This window comes from Mustela putorius, unplaced genomic scaffold (assembly GCF_011764305.1).
Source record: "Mustela putorius furo isolate JIRA1106 unplaced genomic scaffold, ASM1176430v1.1 tig00004039_pilon_pilon_pilon, whole genome shotgun sequence".
Lineage (NCBI taxonomy): Eukaryota > Metazoa > Chordata > Mammalia > Carnivora > Mustelidae > Mustela > Mustela putorius.
In genome coordinates, this window is record NW_025422174.1 from 1,381,827 (window position 1) to 1,400,028 (window position 18,202).

Genomic DNA, 18,202 nt, shown 5'->3' on the forward strand with positions numbered 1-18,202 from the left:
CAAAGGGGAACACTATTTATTTGCCACGAAATCTGCTGCCGCGTTCCCCTGCGAGGGCGGCAGGAGAGCGCGAGTCTGCCGGCCGGCTTCACTTCTTCTTGGGCTCCTTACAAGCCACCACGTACCTCTGGGCCACATTGAGGGGAGGGGAGTAACCGTCTGCATAGGACGTGTCTTCAAACAGGACTGAATAGTCATCCTGGGGCTGTGGCAGGAGGTGGACAGGAGGGGCTGGTCAGAGACCCCCCAGGCAAGGCCCCCAACCCAGACTGACGGGAACCGCTGATACACGGGGTCCCTGCCTCTCCTGTCCCCATCTCTACTGCAGACCTGGTCCTGCTACAACACAGCCCTCTTCTCAGCAACAAAGAGCTCGGAGGGGGGACCCTTGCTGTACATGTGGGGGGGCACTACACGGAGAATCTGGTGCTTTTGGGGGACCCTGCGTTCAAGGGACCAAGGAAAACCCAGAAGGCAGCAGGCAGGGCACGTGGAGGAGGGGAGAACAGCCTTGAACCTGCCACCAGGCGACAGGTCACCAGCACGGGCGAGCACAACCTCACACGAAGAAAGGGCAGGGGTGCGGCAGTCGAGGTTGGAGGGCGGGCCCTGGGTGTGGCGCTGCCCACCTCAGTGCAAAAGTGAGACCAGAGGGAACACGGGTCCCATTCCAGCGGGGCTGGCTAGGGCTCTGAAGGTTGGAGGGGGCTGGCACTGCCCGAGGGGACAGGGCTGGAGGGTGCCTGCAGGCAGAGTGTGAGCAGGAGAGACGGGCCAACACCCAGGACTCTCCCAGCTCCGAGAGGGGAGGCGAGGGCCGGAGAGGCAGGAGGCGGCAGGTGACCCCATGACCATCTGTTCTCATGGTCTGTCCCTCCCTTGGGGGCTACCTTACCCGCTGTGGGGGCGTGTGGATCAGGGCACGGTAGAAGCAGGTGGTCTGGGGGTATAGGGCCAGCACAAGCTGTTCCTTCTGAAACAAGGCCTCCGGGTCCGTCTCCGGGTTGGCTTTCCACTGGGGCAGCGGGATGATACGCCGTCGGCTCAGCGTGTGTCTCCTGGAAGGGTGGGCTCAGGTCAACCCACGGCCAGGAGGGGGGCTGCTGCCCAGCCGCCTCCACACCCCGCCCCGACCAGCACACTCACTCTTTGCCTTCCTCGTCGATGTCATCCACCTCGTATCTGGAGAGCAAAGACAGAACAGTGGACGCAGGGAGACCCACGGTCCAAACTGGGGAGCGACGAGGAGGGGGCGCGGGGCACGGGGAGGGGAAGCAGCCCAGGGAGCCAGAGTCCTACACAGCCCCGCCCCCCGCCCCCCAGACACTCTGGGGGAGGCGCTGGGCCCAGCCTGCAGACGGCGCACGTGTCACAGGATAGCGGACCGAGGGCTGATGCCCGCTCACTTGTTGGTGGCATGGCTGTAACTGACCACCTCCGCCAGGATCCACTGCTCATCCCCATCCACGGCCTTTACCCGGGCGGCCACCTTGTCTCCGGGCTTGGCCACGTAGTCCCCAGAGGCTGGAATGGCCCCACAGAGGGGTGGGGGCCTAGGGGTTGGGGTAAGGCGTTAGTCCCAGCCCTTCCCTCCGGTCAGCTCCCCACCCCCCTCCGCCGGCCCAGGCCTGCCCTCACTTGTCACCAGGCTTCCCGATCCACAGGGGCAGGGTCATGGCCGACTGCTGCAGCAGGGTCATCAGCACCCCCCGGCGCATGGTCTTCCGAGGGGGCTCCGAGTCGTTGTACAGGCCCGCGATCTTGGCCGCTGTGGGAAGGAAGCGCACCCCTGAGGCACGAGGGCCAGCGCTCCCACCGCAGACCCCCGGCTGCACGGCTGCGCGGCGCGGTCAGCAGAGCTTGGCCTGGAGGCCGCCTCCCGAGTGACCGCCCAGGGCCCAGTGTGCTGCTTTCACAGACCCGTGAGAGGTCAGAGCAGCGGATGCCCTCAGGGGGACGGAACTACAGGGAAAAAGGGTTCTGGGGTGCTGGCACGGCCATTTGTTCGGTTAGCGAACACTTCAGAGCCGTGTGTGTACTTACGTGTACTTTTCTAGCACGAGTACGTGTTGTCGTTAGACAACAAACTAAAAAGAACTGTCAGGCGCAGACAGACTCCTGACCTCAAGCACGGCTCAACACCCCCGGTCAACCTCGCACAAACCCGGCTGGCGGTGGGACGTGTCTACGGGCAAGCCGTGTGCCCACGGAGGGGTCACTGAAAGGGTAAGAGATGGGAGAGCCAGGCCGGTTTGAAGGGATTCGGAGGCCAACACCCTGTGTAAGCTCCGAGCTGAAGGACGCGCTCCCGCAGCCGCCGGGGTGGGGGGCCGTAGCAGGAAGGAGACGACCGCCCCAGGCACAAGGGGCAGAGACATGAGGGGCGCAGGGAGACCTCCCAGGTCTGCACAGGGACACTGGGAGCCCCTGCCTCGAGCACGAGCCGCAACCTCCACTGCCTCCCAGACCCAGGCTGCCCAGACGCGCGCCCCAAGTCTGCGGAACGACACGGGGCGGAGGCAGCAGCTCCCCACTCCTGCGGGGAGCCACAACCCCCCACTCAGGAAGCCTCACTCTGCCTGATCAAGAAGCGCCACGCCGCCCTCCAACTCACCAATCCGCCTTTCTTCCAACAGAGACTTGATTTCCGCTATCTTATCTAGAGCTTTCCGGAGGATGCTGGCGGGGAGAAGGGAGAGAACAGGATGGAGCAGGAGCGCGGACCTCTCCCGCCCGCCGCGGGCTGCGCGACTCAGACCGGCCGCCTGCCGGCAACTGTCAACCCTACCCGCTTTTCTATTTATTTTTACTTTACTTATTTATGATATTTATTTATTTAGGATATTATATTTATGACTTTATTTTTAAGTAATCTCTACACTCAATGGGGGACTTGAACCCATAACCCCAAGATCAAGAGTTGCATGCTCTACCGACTGCGCCCCATACCGACTGCCGGGCGCTCCTGTGTTTCCACTTTAAGAGCATAAACGAACTGACGAAGTGTGAGGGGCAGCCTCAGCCCCACCAGACCCGGGAGGAGCAGCGAGCCCCGCAGAGCGCCGCACCTGACCGCGGGACGGGACGGAGCCCTGCTGGCCGCCCCCAGCAGCGTGCGGGGTCGGAGGGTAGAAGCTGAAGCCTGGGCTCCGCCCCAGCTGGGACAAGGGAAAGAACAGGCTCCAGACTCCAGATGCCCGGGCGGAGCTCTCTGGGCTCGGAGCGGGCTGGAGGAGGGAGGGACGGGTCTCTGTTAGGCTGCAGCCCAGAAACCCTCGGCAGCTCCTTTCCGGGCTTCCGGGGTGGCCGGGCCAGGCAATCCCGCGGAAGTGAACACGGTCCCCGCTGGAGGAAGGTTGTTTCTTTATCCTAGATGTTGAGGGCTCTCCTCCAGGGAATCTTTCAGTAGGAGTAAGCAGCCCGGACTCCATCTGGGGTCCATCTCCCTCTCTCCCACGGCTCTTCCTCTGGTCCACCTTTAGGAATTCCCCCGAGGTTCTGAAGGCCTTCACTGGGCCGGAGGGAGGCCCCGCCTCGCCGGTGGCGGGGGTTGCCCCGGGCTCCTGTGGAGCTCACCAGGCAGCCCGGAGCAGCGTGCCTGCAGCACAGCACAATCAGAAGGCGGGATGTCTCCTCCCGTCCAGGCCGGCCCCAGCCCGGCATATGGAGCCCGTCAGGTCCCTCCGTCTAAGCTGCGAAGCCTGGAATCCTCAGCCTCCCCTCTCCCAGCTGGTCCCCAAATTCCACTCGAGAACCTGCCCTCGAGCCCACCCTTGCTTCTCCGTCCCCACTGCCACTGGCCAGGCTCAACTCCGTCACCATGTCTTGCCTGGTCTCCTGCCTGGCCTTGAGTCCCACCTGTCTGCCCACGCAGCAGCCAGAGGCTTCTCTCCTGCTTCACCTCTTGGCTGGCTCCCTGTGGCCGCCGGGATAAAGTCCAGTTACTGGAAGCCCTCCCCGTCCTGCCTCGCCCTTCCCCAGCCACAAAGGACTGATTCTCAGTCCTCCAGTGCCCGTGTCCGGCGCACACTCCTCCACTGCCTCTGCCGTGTCGCCCACCGACTGCTACTTCAAGTCTCTCCCCCTCCCTGAGGCTGTCCGGGGCCCCCAGGCACAGTGAGCCCAACTGGTGGCCCACCAACTACGCTGTCCCGGTCACCGTTTTCTTAGGGTGTCTCTCCTTTCCAGACGATGCCCTTATTGGCCGGGTCCTCGCTATCCTAGGTCTCTGTGTGAGGACTGCCCAGCACCGGGCCCAGGGGGAGCGCGAGCAGAGATTTGCAAAGCAAAGATGATGGCAGGCAAGGAAAATCTGGGACCATGAGTCCGAGGCAGGGTCTCAGAGCACAAGACAGGGCCTGTGAAGGGCCAGATGGGAGGAGAGGAAGACCCCGGAGGCACCAGCAACACTGAGGGGGCGGACATCACATGCACCGGCAGTATTTAAACAGCAGGTCGCGGCTCATTAGGGACTTGTGAGATTAATTTCTGGGGTAATAACCAGCTTAAAAAAAAAAAAAAGAACAGGGGTGCTGGGGTGGCTCAGTTGTTAAGCATCTGCCTTCGGCTCAGGTCATGATCCCAGGGTCCTGGGATGGAGCCCTGCGTCAGGCTTCCTGCTCGGTGGGGAGTCTGCTTCTGCCTCTCTCACTTCTACTGGTGTTCCTGCTCTCTGTCAAATAAATAAAATCTTAAAAAAATAAAAAATAAAAAAACAAAACAGGGGTGCCTGGCTGGCTCAGCCGTAAGACATTGTGACTCTTGATCTCAGGTCAGGAGTTTGAGCCCCGTGTCGGGTGTATAGATTACTTAAAAACAAAAAACAAAAGCCCCCAGCCTATAGATATGATAATAGCACAAACGTACTTCTTGTTCCGATTCTGTGACATATGTCCCTATAACGTACACGTGTGTGCTGCAGAAAGGTGATTGTGACACCATTCTAGCATGGTCGTAAGAATATGGAGCCCGGGTTTACAACTGGGCCCCGACTTACTAGTTGTGTCACTTTCAGCACATCATGGAACCCGGTGTGTCCGTGTCCTCACCTGGAAAACGGGGTAACGCTCACCTGGCGGCCGCTCCGAGCATTGTGAGACACACACAGAGCGTACCTGGCACAGTACCGGACTCAGCACGGCCACACAGGAGTCCTTATTAGTGTTATTATAGTGATGATGACCAGGTCCTAATATGATGAGGAAGCCACAACAGAGAATGTATTTCCTACCATGGGTTGTGGTCAAGTGGGTTTGAAAATCACTGGTCTTAGGGACTTTATATACATTATCTCACGTTATGTTGACCATTCTGTAGACGGTTATGGTCCCCGTTGTCACGACGGAGCAACTGGGTCTCAGGGGGAACCACTGCTCCAGGTCACAGGACACCTAGAATGCCGTGCCGGGCTCCAGCCCCCACTGTGCTGCCATCTAGGGAACGGCAGGGCTAGTGGGCAGGGGAGGCCCGGAAGGAGTTCTAGGGAAGGCCGGGACCCCAAGGGACAGCTTGGGGAGCAGGAATCTACTTCTCCGTGGCAGGAACAGCGGCGGGCGCGGGGGCAACAAAGCGGAGGGGACGGGACTCACTTGCACTCAGCCTCCGCGTCAGCCTTGGCGGTCGTGTACAGCCCACGTAGCTTTGTCCGGTAATAGGGAGAGACTGCAAGCGAACAGAGGAAGAGGTGGGCAGGGGGCCAGCTGGCGGTCCTGGGGGGCTGCTTCCGGGCACGCCGGTCGGACCTCCAGAGGCGTGCAGAGGCCACGGACCGGGACGTAAGCTGTGGTGGCTTGGAAGTGCCCCGCGGCCGCTGCCCCATGTTTAATGAGTTCACGGTTTCATACGGCACAAATACCATCACTGCATCTGACAGAGGACTTCTGCATAGTGGGACACATGCAGAAAGTGTTTCTCAGCACACAGGAGAACAGACAACAGCTCTCAAAGCTGCTCCGAATGGGAGCGCACCAGCCCAGGAGGCTGAGCAAGAGGACTTCTGGGGCATGCGCGGGGGGTGCCAGGAGGAAGTTCTCTCTCTAGAGAATACCAGCTAACTGGGGCGCTTGTGCACTCAAAGAGGTTCCCTGGATGCAGCCTCAACACGGACTTCCCAGCCCCTAGACTGGGGGACTTTAAGGTTCCTGAGTGCTAGGTTGTCTGTGATCTGTTTCCAGAGACACCTTCGGTCACTCAACCGAAAGGAGACAGACTGTCCCTGGGGCTAAGGAGCAGTTCGTTTCGGATTATGTAGCTCCTTGGAAAAGGCCGGTCTGAAACTAGTGACAGCCACGTTCCCGGTCTCAGCCCGTCCCCCGCCCTCCCCTTCTCTTCTGAGTCCAGTGACTTACTCTTGTTCTCTGTCTGCATCCGCTCATGGGTCTTCTGGATGTTCACTAAGTTATGCTCACTCCGCGAACGCTCCTCCTGCAGGGGTAAGCGCAACAGGTCAGGCGAACAGCCCCTTGTCCTGCTGTGTCTCCCGGCACCCCAGGCCTGAGGCCCCGGAAACACGTCTGCCAGTATCTTCCGGCCCTTACTTTTCAGGATACATCCCACTACAAAGGACATCGTTTGGGAAGGCATTTCCAGGACCGCTCCATTCTGGGCCACAGGACTGTGTGGTAGACGGCTCCCATGAGACGGGTAATCGGGTAACTATAAACCTGGCTGGGGCACCTGGGCGGCTCAGTCAGTTAAGCATCTGACTCTTGACCTCAGCTCAGGTCTTCATCTCAGGATTGTGAGTTCAAGCCCCGTGTTGGGCTCCACTTGTAATTTAGATCAATGCGCTGTGGCTGCCCTGACCCAAGAACAGATCAATACAGAACATCCTGATCTACAGCTGGCAGAGACGGGACTGTTACTTGGAGCACCACTGGGGGCCCCCCAGGTAGGAACAGGGCCCTGGAGAACACACAATGAGAAGCCGTCTCAGGACGAGCCTGTGAGCTGGGACCGGCGACTGGCTCTATCCCCCGCTGACTCAGAACCCAGAAATAACTGAATCATGGCCAACTGGAATCAAGCAAATACTGTGAAGAAAAAACATTGTTCATAACAATATCTGGTAAAAGGGCAAGGCCAATTCTGTTGGGAGAGCATAACACATAGCTCTGTAACTCTTCCCGGCTTGCTCTGTAATGAAACTGAGCTCCGCCATGACCGCAGCGGAGCACGGTCACACGCCGGCAACCCGGGCGGGCTTCAGAGGCCTCCTGTCAAGAAGTCACCTGGTGCTGACAAGCAAACGTGCTGGGAGCCGGAGCCGCGGCCTCCTCTGACTGGCCCGGGAAGAACTGGATTCAGTGCCATCAGCTAATTTCTATGCTGAACAGTTTCACACAAATGTATCAGAGGGCACGAACGGTACTGGATGGAGCAGGGAAATGGGTAATTAGATTAGTATGAAAAATGGAAACGTGTATGTGGGCCCGACGGGACGGACTGCTTGTTTCTCGCGGTCTCTCCCTGGCCCACACTGGCTCCTCCACCATCCGGCGGACTTGTGCTCACTCTGCCGCCAAGGCCAAGGCCAAGGCCAAGGCCAAGGCCGGGGCCAGGCAGCTGTGCAGTGACAGATAAACTCAGCAGGCCTGTCTTTTCAGACCTTGTTCCAAACAAGGCCCCTGACTAGCTTCTGGAATGGGACCTCTCCGCTCCTGGCATATCCTGCCTGCTAAGGGTGTCTTTGCTCGGCTGGGACCAGGGGGCGGACGGAGAAGCGGAGGGCCGTGGTGGGTACAGGGCATTTTTGTCAGATGGCGAAAATGTTCGGAAACCGATCATGGGGATGGTGGCCCGACTCTGTGAATATACTAGAAACCACTGGAATCGTGGGGGAGCTGGACGGTATGGAACTCTAACTCCTATCTCATCACAGCTGTTACGGAACAGAGAGGATCAGGACGTCCTGCCGCTGAAGGAAGACGCAGCGGTCACACCCCACGTTCTCCTCCCCTCCCGGTCCGGCGGTCACCTGGGTCCCTGCACATCCAAAGTTTGCAAACGCCCTCCCCGGCTGGCGGCTCCTTACCTGGGTTTGTTTGATCAGTTGATGGAGCTCCGTGAGAAGTTCTGCGATGCGGGAATCAGCAGACACCAGGGCCATTGTGTCTGGGGTGCCTGGCAGGGGGAGGGGGACACGTGTTGAACAGAAGAGACGCTGTTAGTGGCCGCTGTGTGTTAAAGCTCAGAGGGTCAAGTGACGACCAGGAATTTCACATGATTTCATATAATTTCTACAACAGTTATAACAGCATTTACTCAAACAAAAGAACCCAAGGTTTATCATCATTTTTTTCACAGTGCTTCCCAAATAACATACCACATAAACCAGCCTAATGAGTCAAAAGGACTTAGAATTTGAATCTTGGGAAGCTTTGATGTACATGCCTCAGGAGGATCACAGATCACTCTGAAACTCAGGATTTACTAAACTCAGCTGGCAGTAAGAATCTATAGATGGTTCTACAGTTGTTAGCAAAACTTAGCTCTTTTAATATTGAGAAGTTTTCTTTTTTGTGTGTGAGAATTTTTAACTTTCTTAAGTCATCAAAGATCTGATAAAGACAAAAACACAGAAGCTTTGGTACTCCAGGCACATAAAGAGGAATAAGCCTTTATTTACAATTTCTTATCATGAGTAAAACAACAATCTAAGAAAACAGTCTTTTTCATGGAGAGAAAAGCAGAATATCAATCTTACACCAGTGCACTTTTTTTTTTTTAAAGATTTTATTTATCTGTTTGACAGAGACACAGCGAGAGAGGAACACAAGCAGGGGGAGTGGGAGAGGCAGAAGCAGGCTTCCCGCTGAGCAGGGAGCCAGATTTGGGGCTCAATCCCAGGATCTTGGCATCAGGACCCAAGAGGAAGGCAGACGCTTAACAGCTGAGCCCCCCAGGCACCCCAACACTAGTGTGCTTTTAAAATCCATTTATTTTGGAGCGCCTGGATGGCTCAGTCAGTTAAGTGTCTGACTTTGGCTCAGGCCATGATTTCAGGGTCCTGGGATTGAGCCCCATGGGGAGTGTTTCTCCTTCTCCCTCAAATAACTAAAATCTCACTTCAATCTTAGTTCTAACACCACACAAAGCCCTTTTCAAAGATTTGCCTTCACATACCTTCCACAACTTTCTTTTCGTTCAGATTTAATCATAAGCCTTTCCTCTCTAAATAACCAATCCCATTTGGGATCAAAATTACTTTTTTTTTCCCCTCAACAAAATATATTCTCATTTCTTACACCTTCCTTACACATTTCCTACTTTCCTAAATACAGTAAACTGAAGGACTGTGCTAGGGGAAAACATGTTTCTAGAAATTATGAACTATACTCATAAATTGCCAATCTAAAGAATTCTGGGGTAGGGACGTGTACGAGGCTCAGTCAGTTAAGCGTCTGCCTTTGGCACAAGTCATGATCCTAGGATCCTGGGACCGAGCCCCACATCAGGCTCCTTGCTCAGTGCGGAGCCTGCTTCTCCCTCTGCCTGCAGCTCTGCTCCCCCTGCTCTCTCTCTAACAAATAAATAAAATCTTCAAAAAAATTTTTTGGTTTAGCAGACAGTTCACAATTGGTTACTACTTAATTTTCACTGGAGACTAAGGTTTCTAAGTTAAAATTCTGTTAAATGGAAATGATAAGGAAAACAACCCTTGTCCGTTTCTCTGCAAGCAGCCGGAAGCACAAACCTGTGTTCAGTAAACAAAGCTTTAGTACTTTGTTTTGTTAGAGAGAAGACTTGGATTACCAATGAATTCAATCCAATTGATTGTTTAAATCAGCAAACTTTGAAGGTTCAGGTTTCCAAAGATTTTGAAAGCCATTTAAAAGTTTAACTTTAAACCTTTTTTCTTTTTCTTTTTTTTTTTAGAGTAGGCTCGCCGTCCAGCATGGAGCCCAATGTGAGGCTAGAACTCAAGACGGTGAGATCAAGATCTGGACTGAGATCAACAGTCAGACACTTAAGTGACTGAGCCACCCAGACGCTTCTACCTTGTATCTACTCACTCCCCCTCCTCATGCTTAAACAAGGACCCATGAGAGCTTTAGGAGATGGGTGAAATTTACCAACATTTTCACCCATCTTTTGTGGACAAATTGCAGCCAAGGTAACACGAGCTTCTCTGACCTTCAGTAAATCTTGGTAAAGTGAAAGTTACATTTCACGCTGATAACTCCCAAGACACGACCGTTTTAATTAAACCAACAAAACTTAATGGGCGTTAATACAGAATACATTGCCCCTGTGCCCACTGAGAGTCAGTCCATGTGTTCCCCACTGTCAGTTTTGCCTGGGGCACGGGTGGGGGGAGCTGAAGGGGGAGGCCTAAGTCCAAGGGAACCCTGGGCCCCTTCATGCTGATCGGGGAGACACTATGATTGGAACGGCACAACAGCTGGGGTGCTCTTTGCTCCTCCACGGCAAGGACCCAAGAGGCAAGAGTCAAGGGCTCCAGAGGCACAGAGGTCTAAGGGGCTGGTTACGTAAGCTCCTCCTAGGGTGGTGCAGAAACAGGAGAGGGAAGGGGAGGCAGGAGCACAGAGGTGGAGAAAAGCCCAAACAGAAGCGGACTCTGGGTCCTAAGGCTCATCAGCTTGGACAGAAGAACAGATGCGCATTTTCTTTCCACCCACAGAAAGTGAAAACAGGCAGCCCGTGTGCAGTCAGAGAATACAGGGAACCTCCTCGAAACAAAACGAGTGTTATCAGCTGCTTGGGAAGGCTCCTGAGAGTCCCTGTCTGGAGGCAGACTAACCGCAGAAAACTGGCCGCCGAGAGCCGCCAACCCCGAAGGGATGAGGGCGAAGTCCCCACATACAAGGCACTGGACAACGTTCATCCAGGCCTCTCAAGACACAACTCGGACCCAACGCACAGGATAAGAAGCCAACAAAGAGGCAGCAAGTAACATGGCAAAGAGAGGGAGGCGTGGGCAGGATCCCGGCAGCGACCTGCTGACCGGAAAGAAGGCGGTGCACACACAGAACAGGCCCTCTGGGGCGGGGCCCGCTCCCATCGGACAGGATCGTGGATAAAGCTTCTGCGGAAATCGCCCGGACTAGACAGGGGTTCCATACTTTTGTTTCCCTCATTTGTCCTTACCCGTGGGCTGTTTGGCATTCCGGGTCCTGCGCTCAGATTGAGTGGCGCCCTGTGGGGCAAAGGCCCCAACTGGGTAACAGCGCCCATTGGTCCCTTCCAGGAAGCACGGGGTCAGATGGATGTTGGGTTTTATGTTCATGGAGGGGTCACACCGGGTTATTTAGGAGGGAACCTCATCTGAGAGTCAAGATCGGCAGCCATCCTGATGACAGGTATGGCCATCCTGTGCCCGAGAGGAATACGAGTATTGAAAGACTGGGAGAGCCTGAGCCCAGCGCTGTGACAGCCAAGGTTCTGGTGTCCAGCCGGGGGCAGGCGTTCGTCCCTCCCTGTGGCTACAGGAAGGAGGTTCTCTCCTGAGCACTTGGACAAGGCACATTCCAAAGGGTCATACTATTGAGGACATCTCTGAAAAAGAACAGGTAACAGAGCCTGGGGATGAAGAACACACCCAGCCGTACCGAATCTCCCCAATTCCTTTTGGTGCTGTCCCTGTAGAGGCCACCAAAGCTTACACAGGGGTGTTGAATGCAACAGTCAAGAAAGAACCGTTGACAGTGCAACTTAGTGAGTTTATTTAAGTAGCACGGGGACAGGACCCCTGGGCAGCAAGAGGGGCACTTGGGCTGCGTGAGGCCGGTGGTTATGGACTCAGCAGTCAAAGGGAAGGAGGCCTGCAGGGAGTGTCAGATTACAAAGGTTTCTTTGAATTTCTGAAACTACTTTTGCAAGTTTCCTCTGGTATTTATCATTCAGTTCGATATTAATTATTGGTGAGATACATGGGCAGTCAAGAGGCCATTAGAGAACACAGCAACCAGCTGGCATTTGATCCTTATCAAAACTACGCAGGCTTTAGGTCAGCCTTCCTGCCTAAGGGTAAACATTTTCCTGCTTCTGTCCCCCATCATTTTCTTTCTTTCTTTTATTTGTTTGAGGGAGAGAGCGAGCGAGCATGTGCAGGAGCAGGGGGAGGGACAGAGGCCAAGGGAGAAGCAGACTCCCCACTGAGCAGGGAGTCTGATGCGGGGCTCTGGGCTCGATCCCACCACCCGGACACCCCAACCAGACACCACAACAGAGCAGAACGCAGATGCCCAACTGACTGAGACACCCAGGCACCTCTATCCCTCATCGTTTTCAATGCAATCCCAGCTGGCTTCTTTGCAGAAATTAACACGCTCATCCTAAAATTCATATGATAATTCAAGGCATCCAGAAGAGACAAAACAATCTGGAAAATGAAGTTTTCCCAACCACAAAACACACTACACAAAGCTATAGCACTCAAGACAGTAAGATAATCCAGAAGGACAGACCTAAAGATCCGTGAAACAAAATCGAGAGACCAGAAACAAACCCTCACACTCATAGCCAATTAATTTCCCACCAAGGGGCTAACGTAAACTTAGTGGGTAAAGAATCGTCTTTTTGACAAATGGTGCCAGGACAACTAGATACCCGTATGTAAAAGAATGAATTTGGGCCCCAACCTCAGGCCATATACAAAAATTATGTGAACAAACAGTTCTCCAAAGAAGATATATACAAATGGACAAGAAGCCCATGAAGAGATACTTAATATCATTAGCCATCAAGGAAATACAAATCAAAACCACCAGGAGGTATCATTTCACTCTCACCAGGATGGCTAAAACCAAAAAGAGACATAATAACAAGTATCCAGGAGGGTGTGGAGAAACACAGATGGATAAGGACTGGTTTTATTCACACAAAGGAATGTATTACTCAGCAATGAAAGGAATGAAGTACTGATCTGTGCTAGGACACAGATGAACCCTGACCTTATGCTAAGTAAAAGCCACACACAACAGACTACACAGTAGATCAAATACTCAGAACCCAAGTCTAAAGTCTGTTAATTTTATTTATTTATTTATTTATTTTTTAAAAGATTTTATTTATTTATTTGACAGAGAGAAATCACAAGTAGATGGAGAGGCAGAGAGAGAGAGAGAGAGGGAAGCAGGCTCCCTGCTGAGCAGAGAGCCCGATGCGGGACTTGATCCCAGTACCCTGAGATCATGACCTGAGCTGAAGGCAGCGACTTAACCCACTGAGCCACCCAGGCGCCCCAAGTCTGTTAATTTTAGACAGATGCCCCTCCCCACCCGTATCCCTTAGTCTTAGGCAAACACTAATTCACTTTCTGTTTCTATAGATTGGCCCATTCTGGAATAATATTCTTTTGTTTGCATATGCCACATTTTATATATTAATCTGTCAACCAATGGCTCTTTGGGTTGTGTTCACTTTTTGGCTACTGAAAATCAGGCTGTTATGAGGGAGTGCCTGGCTGACTCCTGATCTCAGGGTTATAGGTTCGAGCCCCACATTGGATCTAAAGATTATTTTAACATAAAATACTTTAAAAAGAAGAAGAAGAAGAAGAAGAAGGATGCTATTATGGACACTTGTTGACAAGTTTTTTTTTTTTTTTTTTTTTTTTTTTTTTTAATTTGACAGAGAGAAATCACAAGTAGATGGAGAGGCAGGCAGAGAGAGAGAGAGAGAGAGAAGCAGGCTCCCTGCTGAGCAGAGAGCCCGATGCGGGACTCGATCCCAGGACCCTGAGATCATGACCTGAGCCGAAGGCAGCGGCTTAACCCACTGAGCCACCCAGGCAACCTGGACAAGTTTTTCCATGGACATGTTTTCGTTTTCTGGGTCCATACCTAGGAGTGGAATTGCTGGGTCCTGTGGTCACTCTTTAACCCTACAAGGAGCTGGCAGACTGTTTCTGGGGCAGCTGCACCATCTTACATTCCCATCAGCGACACACGAGGGTCCGGCAGCTCTGTGTCTGCACCAATGCGTGTGACTGTCTTTCTCTCGCCAGCTGCCCTAGTTCAGGCCATGAGATGTTAACTCTCGGCTAATGATGGGGAACGTGTTTTTACATGTTTTCTTTGTAGAACTGTCCTTTGCCCATTTTTATGGAGTTATTCGTCTTTTTATAATTGAATTTTGTCCTCTGAAACATATTTTTAGATTTTTAAACTGTCCAACTTATCTGTTTTTCTCTGCTTGGGATGCAGACCCGTTTTGTCACACACGCGACACTATTTGCACCACCACAGCAAGATATTTCAGTCTACAGAAGAACATGTCCCTTAAAAAAAGAGTCTGGTTGCATTAGCTAGAACCGCATGAAATAATGGATCTTGAGTTTAGAGATGAGAAGTGTACAAACTTGAGAAATAATCAGCAGGAAGGTCATTGCTGAAGTCTAGGAGCTGATGTGCGGAGTGAGAAAACGGGAAGACCGACCACCCCGGAGCTCAGCAGCAAGATCCCAGAGGCGACGGCTTAGCGCGCAGAGGGCTGTGCCCTCTCCCGCTAACTGAAGCAGGAACCTAGACGGAGCCCCTTGCCTTCTACCTGCCCACAGCCCTGCAGAGTAAAACCAAGGCAAGCCCCCCAGCTGGGCCCGGGTCGGGCGGGGGACTGTACTTCACAGCGTCACTGACACCGGCAGCAGGCGCGCCCACAGTGCAGTCACGCTGCCACTGGTTATCCTTGCCAGTGATTCTGTCGGACATTTCGAACCTTCTCAGTGTGTTGGCTACTGCCCTCAGACCTGGGTCTGGGTCCAGCTAGCTGAAGTCCCAGGTTTCTACTCTGCTGAACTGTCCCCCCAAAACCGAACTTGTCTCTTATTGGACTCTTCCTTTAAAAACTGGCCAGACTGGAAGCTCCTTGGGCACAAGCACATGCCTCCGCTTTTAACAACAATCCCCTGACATCAACAAGCACCACGGACAGGTCATTAAGGACCTGGCAGGAACTTTGTAATGGTTTATACTTCACACAAGATCTCTCTCCTGCCCTGACCCCCTACCCCACCCCTGCCATGAGGTCCATTTTGAATTTTCCGCATCAATGATTCCAAACTTTGTCGTGAAATACAAGCTTTTCCCTGGCTCCTGTGAGGAGGTACCAACTCCCAGATCCACCACCAGCCCCTAGGACTCCCCCAAGATTCAGAATCTTCTTTTCATGCCAGCTATACTGCTCTACTGGAGAAGACCTCAAATCCCCGTTTGACAGAGACACTCCTTACGCGAACCTCCTTCTGTAGGCTAGAAATAGTCTACAGTTTAAAAAAGACTTTAAATCAATGTGTCCAGAATATACTCTTGAATTAAATAATGGATGGTTGTACAAGTCTGCGAATGTACTTTAAAAACCTAACAATGAATCGTGTGCTTTGAATGGGTGAATTATACGGTACTTGAACTTTCAGCTCAATAGAATTTAAAAAACAAAACAAAACAGGATGTCCCAAACCAGACTTCTCCCCACCCCCCCACCCCCGCCCAGCCCACACTCCTTCCCTGTTGATGCGTCTTTAACCCATTCAGCCGCCTGTGCTGGAAACATCGAGTTTCAAAGCCTGTCTCCCTGTGTCTCACCAGTCACCACTCCTGCTGACTGACTGCCCCACAAACGCATCCCCTCCCTGGCCTTCACCCCCGTTTCCCACCGCACCACCACGGGCCCCCCACCCCCTTCTGCATTCTCCGTCAGATCCACCCTCTGCGAGGTCCTAAAACCTCCCATCTAGAAGACAAGTGTGGTCATGTCCCCCTCGCAAAGCTTTCAACCCCTGCCTGGAGAGAAACCAAGACCTTCCTTCACACACCGCACTGCCTCGAGGAAGAGGCTTCCGTCCCGTCCCCCCTGTCCGCACCCCCCGGGCCACCTGCCCCCACTGTCCTCATCTCGCCACTGTCCGCCTCACACTTCCTAGTCCAGCCACTCCCAGCTCACCGTGTAATTTCTTAGCCCCATGCTGTTCCCTCTATCTGCGATACCCTTCCTGCAAGGACACCCCTAAATCTGCAGGATTTCACTGCTCAGTCTCTAAGACGCAGCTTACCTACCAAGTCCTCTCCTTCCACTAGCCACGGTCGGAGCCCCCATGCCTCCAGCCCCACCCCCAGGCTCCTAGACCGAGTTAAGGCCCCTTTCTCTAGGTAACATCCTGTGCACCTCTCACAGCGCCAACCAAATCCTATTAAAATTCTCTTCGTGTGTTTCTGTCTCCTCCCCCGCTGGTCTGTCTCTGAGGGTGGCGCGCACTCCCCCTTCTCGCTAGCTCGGGGCTGGCATGTGGTAGCCACCATGTGCACTTCTACTGCTGCTCACACCTCAACCCACCGCGCCGCGGCTCTACCTCAGTCCTCCGTGATCGCTTGCCGCCTCCTGGACCTTTCCACTGCACTCCGTACCTGACCACACGCTGCTTCTCAAAGCTCTGCTCTCTGGATTTCCAGGCCTCCGGTCCCCCCGCTTCTCCGACCACCCTGCACAGTCTTTCTGCTGCTCCCTCCTCCACCCCAAAGGACCATCACCCCAGGAAGCCCTTCTCTGTCTCTAACCCACTCCCTGGGCATCTTATCAGCTGTAAGGCCCCATATTCCGAAACCTCCAAATGGAGATCATCAGCCCTGACCTCTCTCCAAGGTTCCCAGCTCACATTTCCAGCTGCCACCTGAGGCTCAACCCAGATGCCCCTCAAGACACCACCTACTTCCTGCTCTGCCCTGTCTTCTAGACGGGGGCTGACGGCATCTCTCGCTGTCCAGCTAGCTTCCCAGCTGCAAATCCCAGAGTTATCCATTCCTCCTCCTCGACCATCTACAACCCCACCTCCCTGATCTGCTCGCTTCAAATTCTAGGGATTTTGCCTCAAAAATTTCTCTCAAAGCCAGCCCCTCCCTCCCACCACACCTGTCCCTCTCTCAGCTGGGCTCTCTTCACATTATCACATTATCACAGTATCAGCCCGTTTCTGCACCTCATCATGCTTGGTCACAAAGCCCGTTTCTCTTTAAAAAATTTTTTTAATGTATACATATATACAAAACATATGCACAAAATAAAAAAATCCAAGTGATACCAGAAGTACAATGAAATCTCCCAGCCCTGGAAACCACCAGCAGTGTTTCTTGGGTATTTCTCTAGAGGTACCCCATGGATACACAGGAGGAGAAAAAAAGCGCGTTATCTCCTCGAACCTTCTGCAGATGGAAGATGCACAGACAGACACCCAGACCTGAGAGCTGGAGGCAGACGCCTGCAGCGCACTGGCTGGAAAAGTGGACCCACATGGTCTGGAGCGGAGGGAGTAGAGCAGACACCAAAGCAGGCCGCAGGGGGGAGGCGGCCCCGTTTCTGGAGACCCTCAGCCTCGCACACTCGGCCCCTACACCAGTTATCGGGGTCCCCTCACGTATGAACGGTTACCGATGGTTTTTGAAAGGCTTTCATCTCCCCTCATTGCTATGCGGCGGGAAACACTGAGAAGTGTGGACGTGGGGGACAGCAATCTGGAGGGGCGCCTGCCCCCGAAAATCTCACCTCACGATTTGACAAAAAACCCCTGCTTTCCCCGGACCGACCCGGTCGCCAACTCAGCAAGTGGGCCGAGAAGCCGTTCCACTACCTGGTGCCGCCCCCAACCTAACAGATAAACGCCAGCAGGTTCTTCCTGCTCAGTGGCCCCCTCTTCCTGGAGGCCCTCCTAGGCCGCTCCGGAGTCAGGAACCCGCGGCTCCCCAGAGCACTCTGGCCACACCTCTCTTCCCTCTTTTTCCTAATCTGGCAAGGGAAAAAATTGGTGTAACAATATTAAAGAATCATTAAAGCAAGTCCCAGCGACCTGAATGATTTTCATTCCGCGTGGCCCTCTCTGCACACGCGACAGAACGGCCACCCGCACGCTCCGCTCGTCCAACGGCTTTCCGCTTGCGTGCGAGCGCGTCCCTCACACTCCCAGCGCGGAAGCACAACAACAGAGTCGTGGCCATCTTCGAGTCTGGGGACCCTAACGAAGCCTGGAGCGTGGCGGGCTCGCAGCCGCCGGTCAGACCCGCCCGGGCAGACGCAGGCGGCGGACGGCACGCCGGGCGCTCGGAGGTCCACGGGGCCCGAGGACGGACGAAATGCACCACCGGCCGACGGCCCACGGCCCACGGCCCACGGCCTGCTGAGCGCACTTGAGCGTTCCGAGAAGGGGACCGGGGGCAGAACAGCTGCGAAGCTGTCACGAGGCCCCAGACTCACG

General features: G+C 54.0%; 1 protein-coding gene across 5 annotated transcripts in view; it reads right to left on the reverse strand.

Annotated features, from left to right (window-relative positions):
* SGF29 (SAGA complex associated factor 29) overlaps nt 1–18,202 on the reverse strand; it is a 26,905-nt gene continuing 8,703 nt past the window's right edge. For 3 of the 5 annotated variants that reach the window (XM_004773961.3, XM_004773962.3, XM_004773963.3), the window contains 9 exons: nt 8,033–8,121; nt 6,348–6,423; nt 5,589–5,661; nt 2,615–2,679; nt 1,639–1,768; nt 1,407–1,553; nt 1,147–1,182; nt 896–1,058; nt 1–205 (listed from right to left, as the gene is read on the reverse strand). In XM_004773961.3, the coding sequence (XP_004774018.1) occupies nt 89–205; nt 896–1,058; nt 1,147–1,182; nt 1,407–1,553; nt 1,639–1,768; nt 2,615–2,679; nt 5,589–5,661; nt 6,348–6,423; nt 8,033–8,107 (882 nt within the window). In that variant the 5' untranslated portion in view covers nt 8,108–8,121 and the 3' untranslated portion in view covers nt 1–88. The other 2 variants (XM_013046575.2, XM_045072624.1) reach the window with 2 other exon arrangements.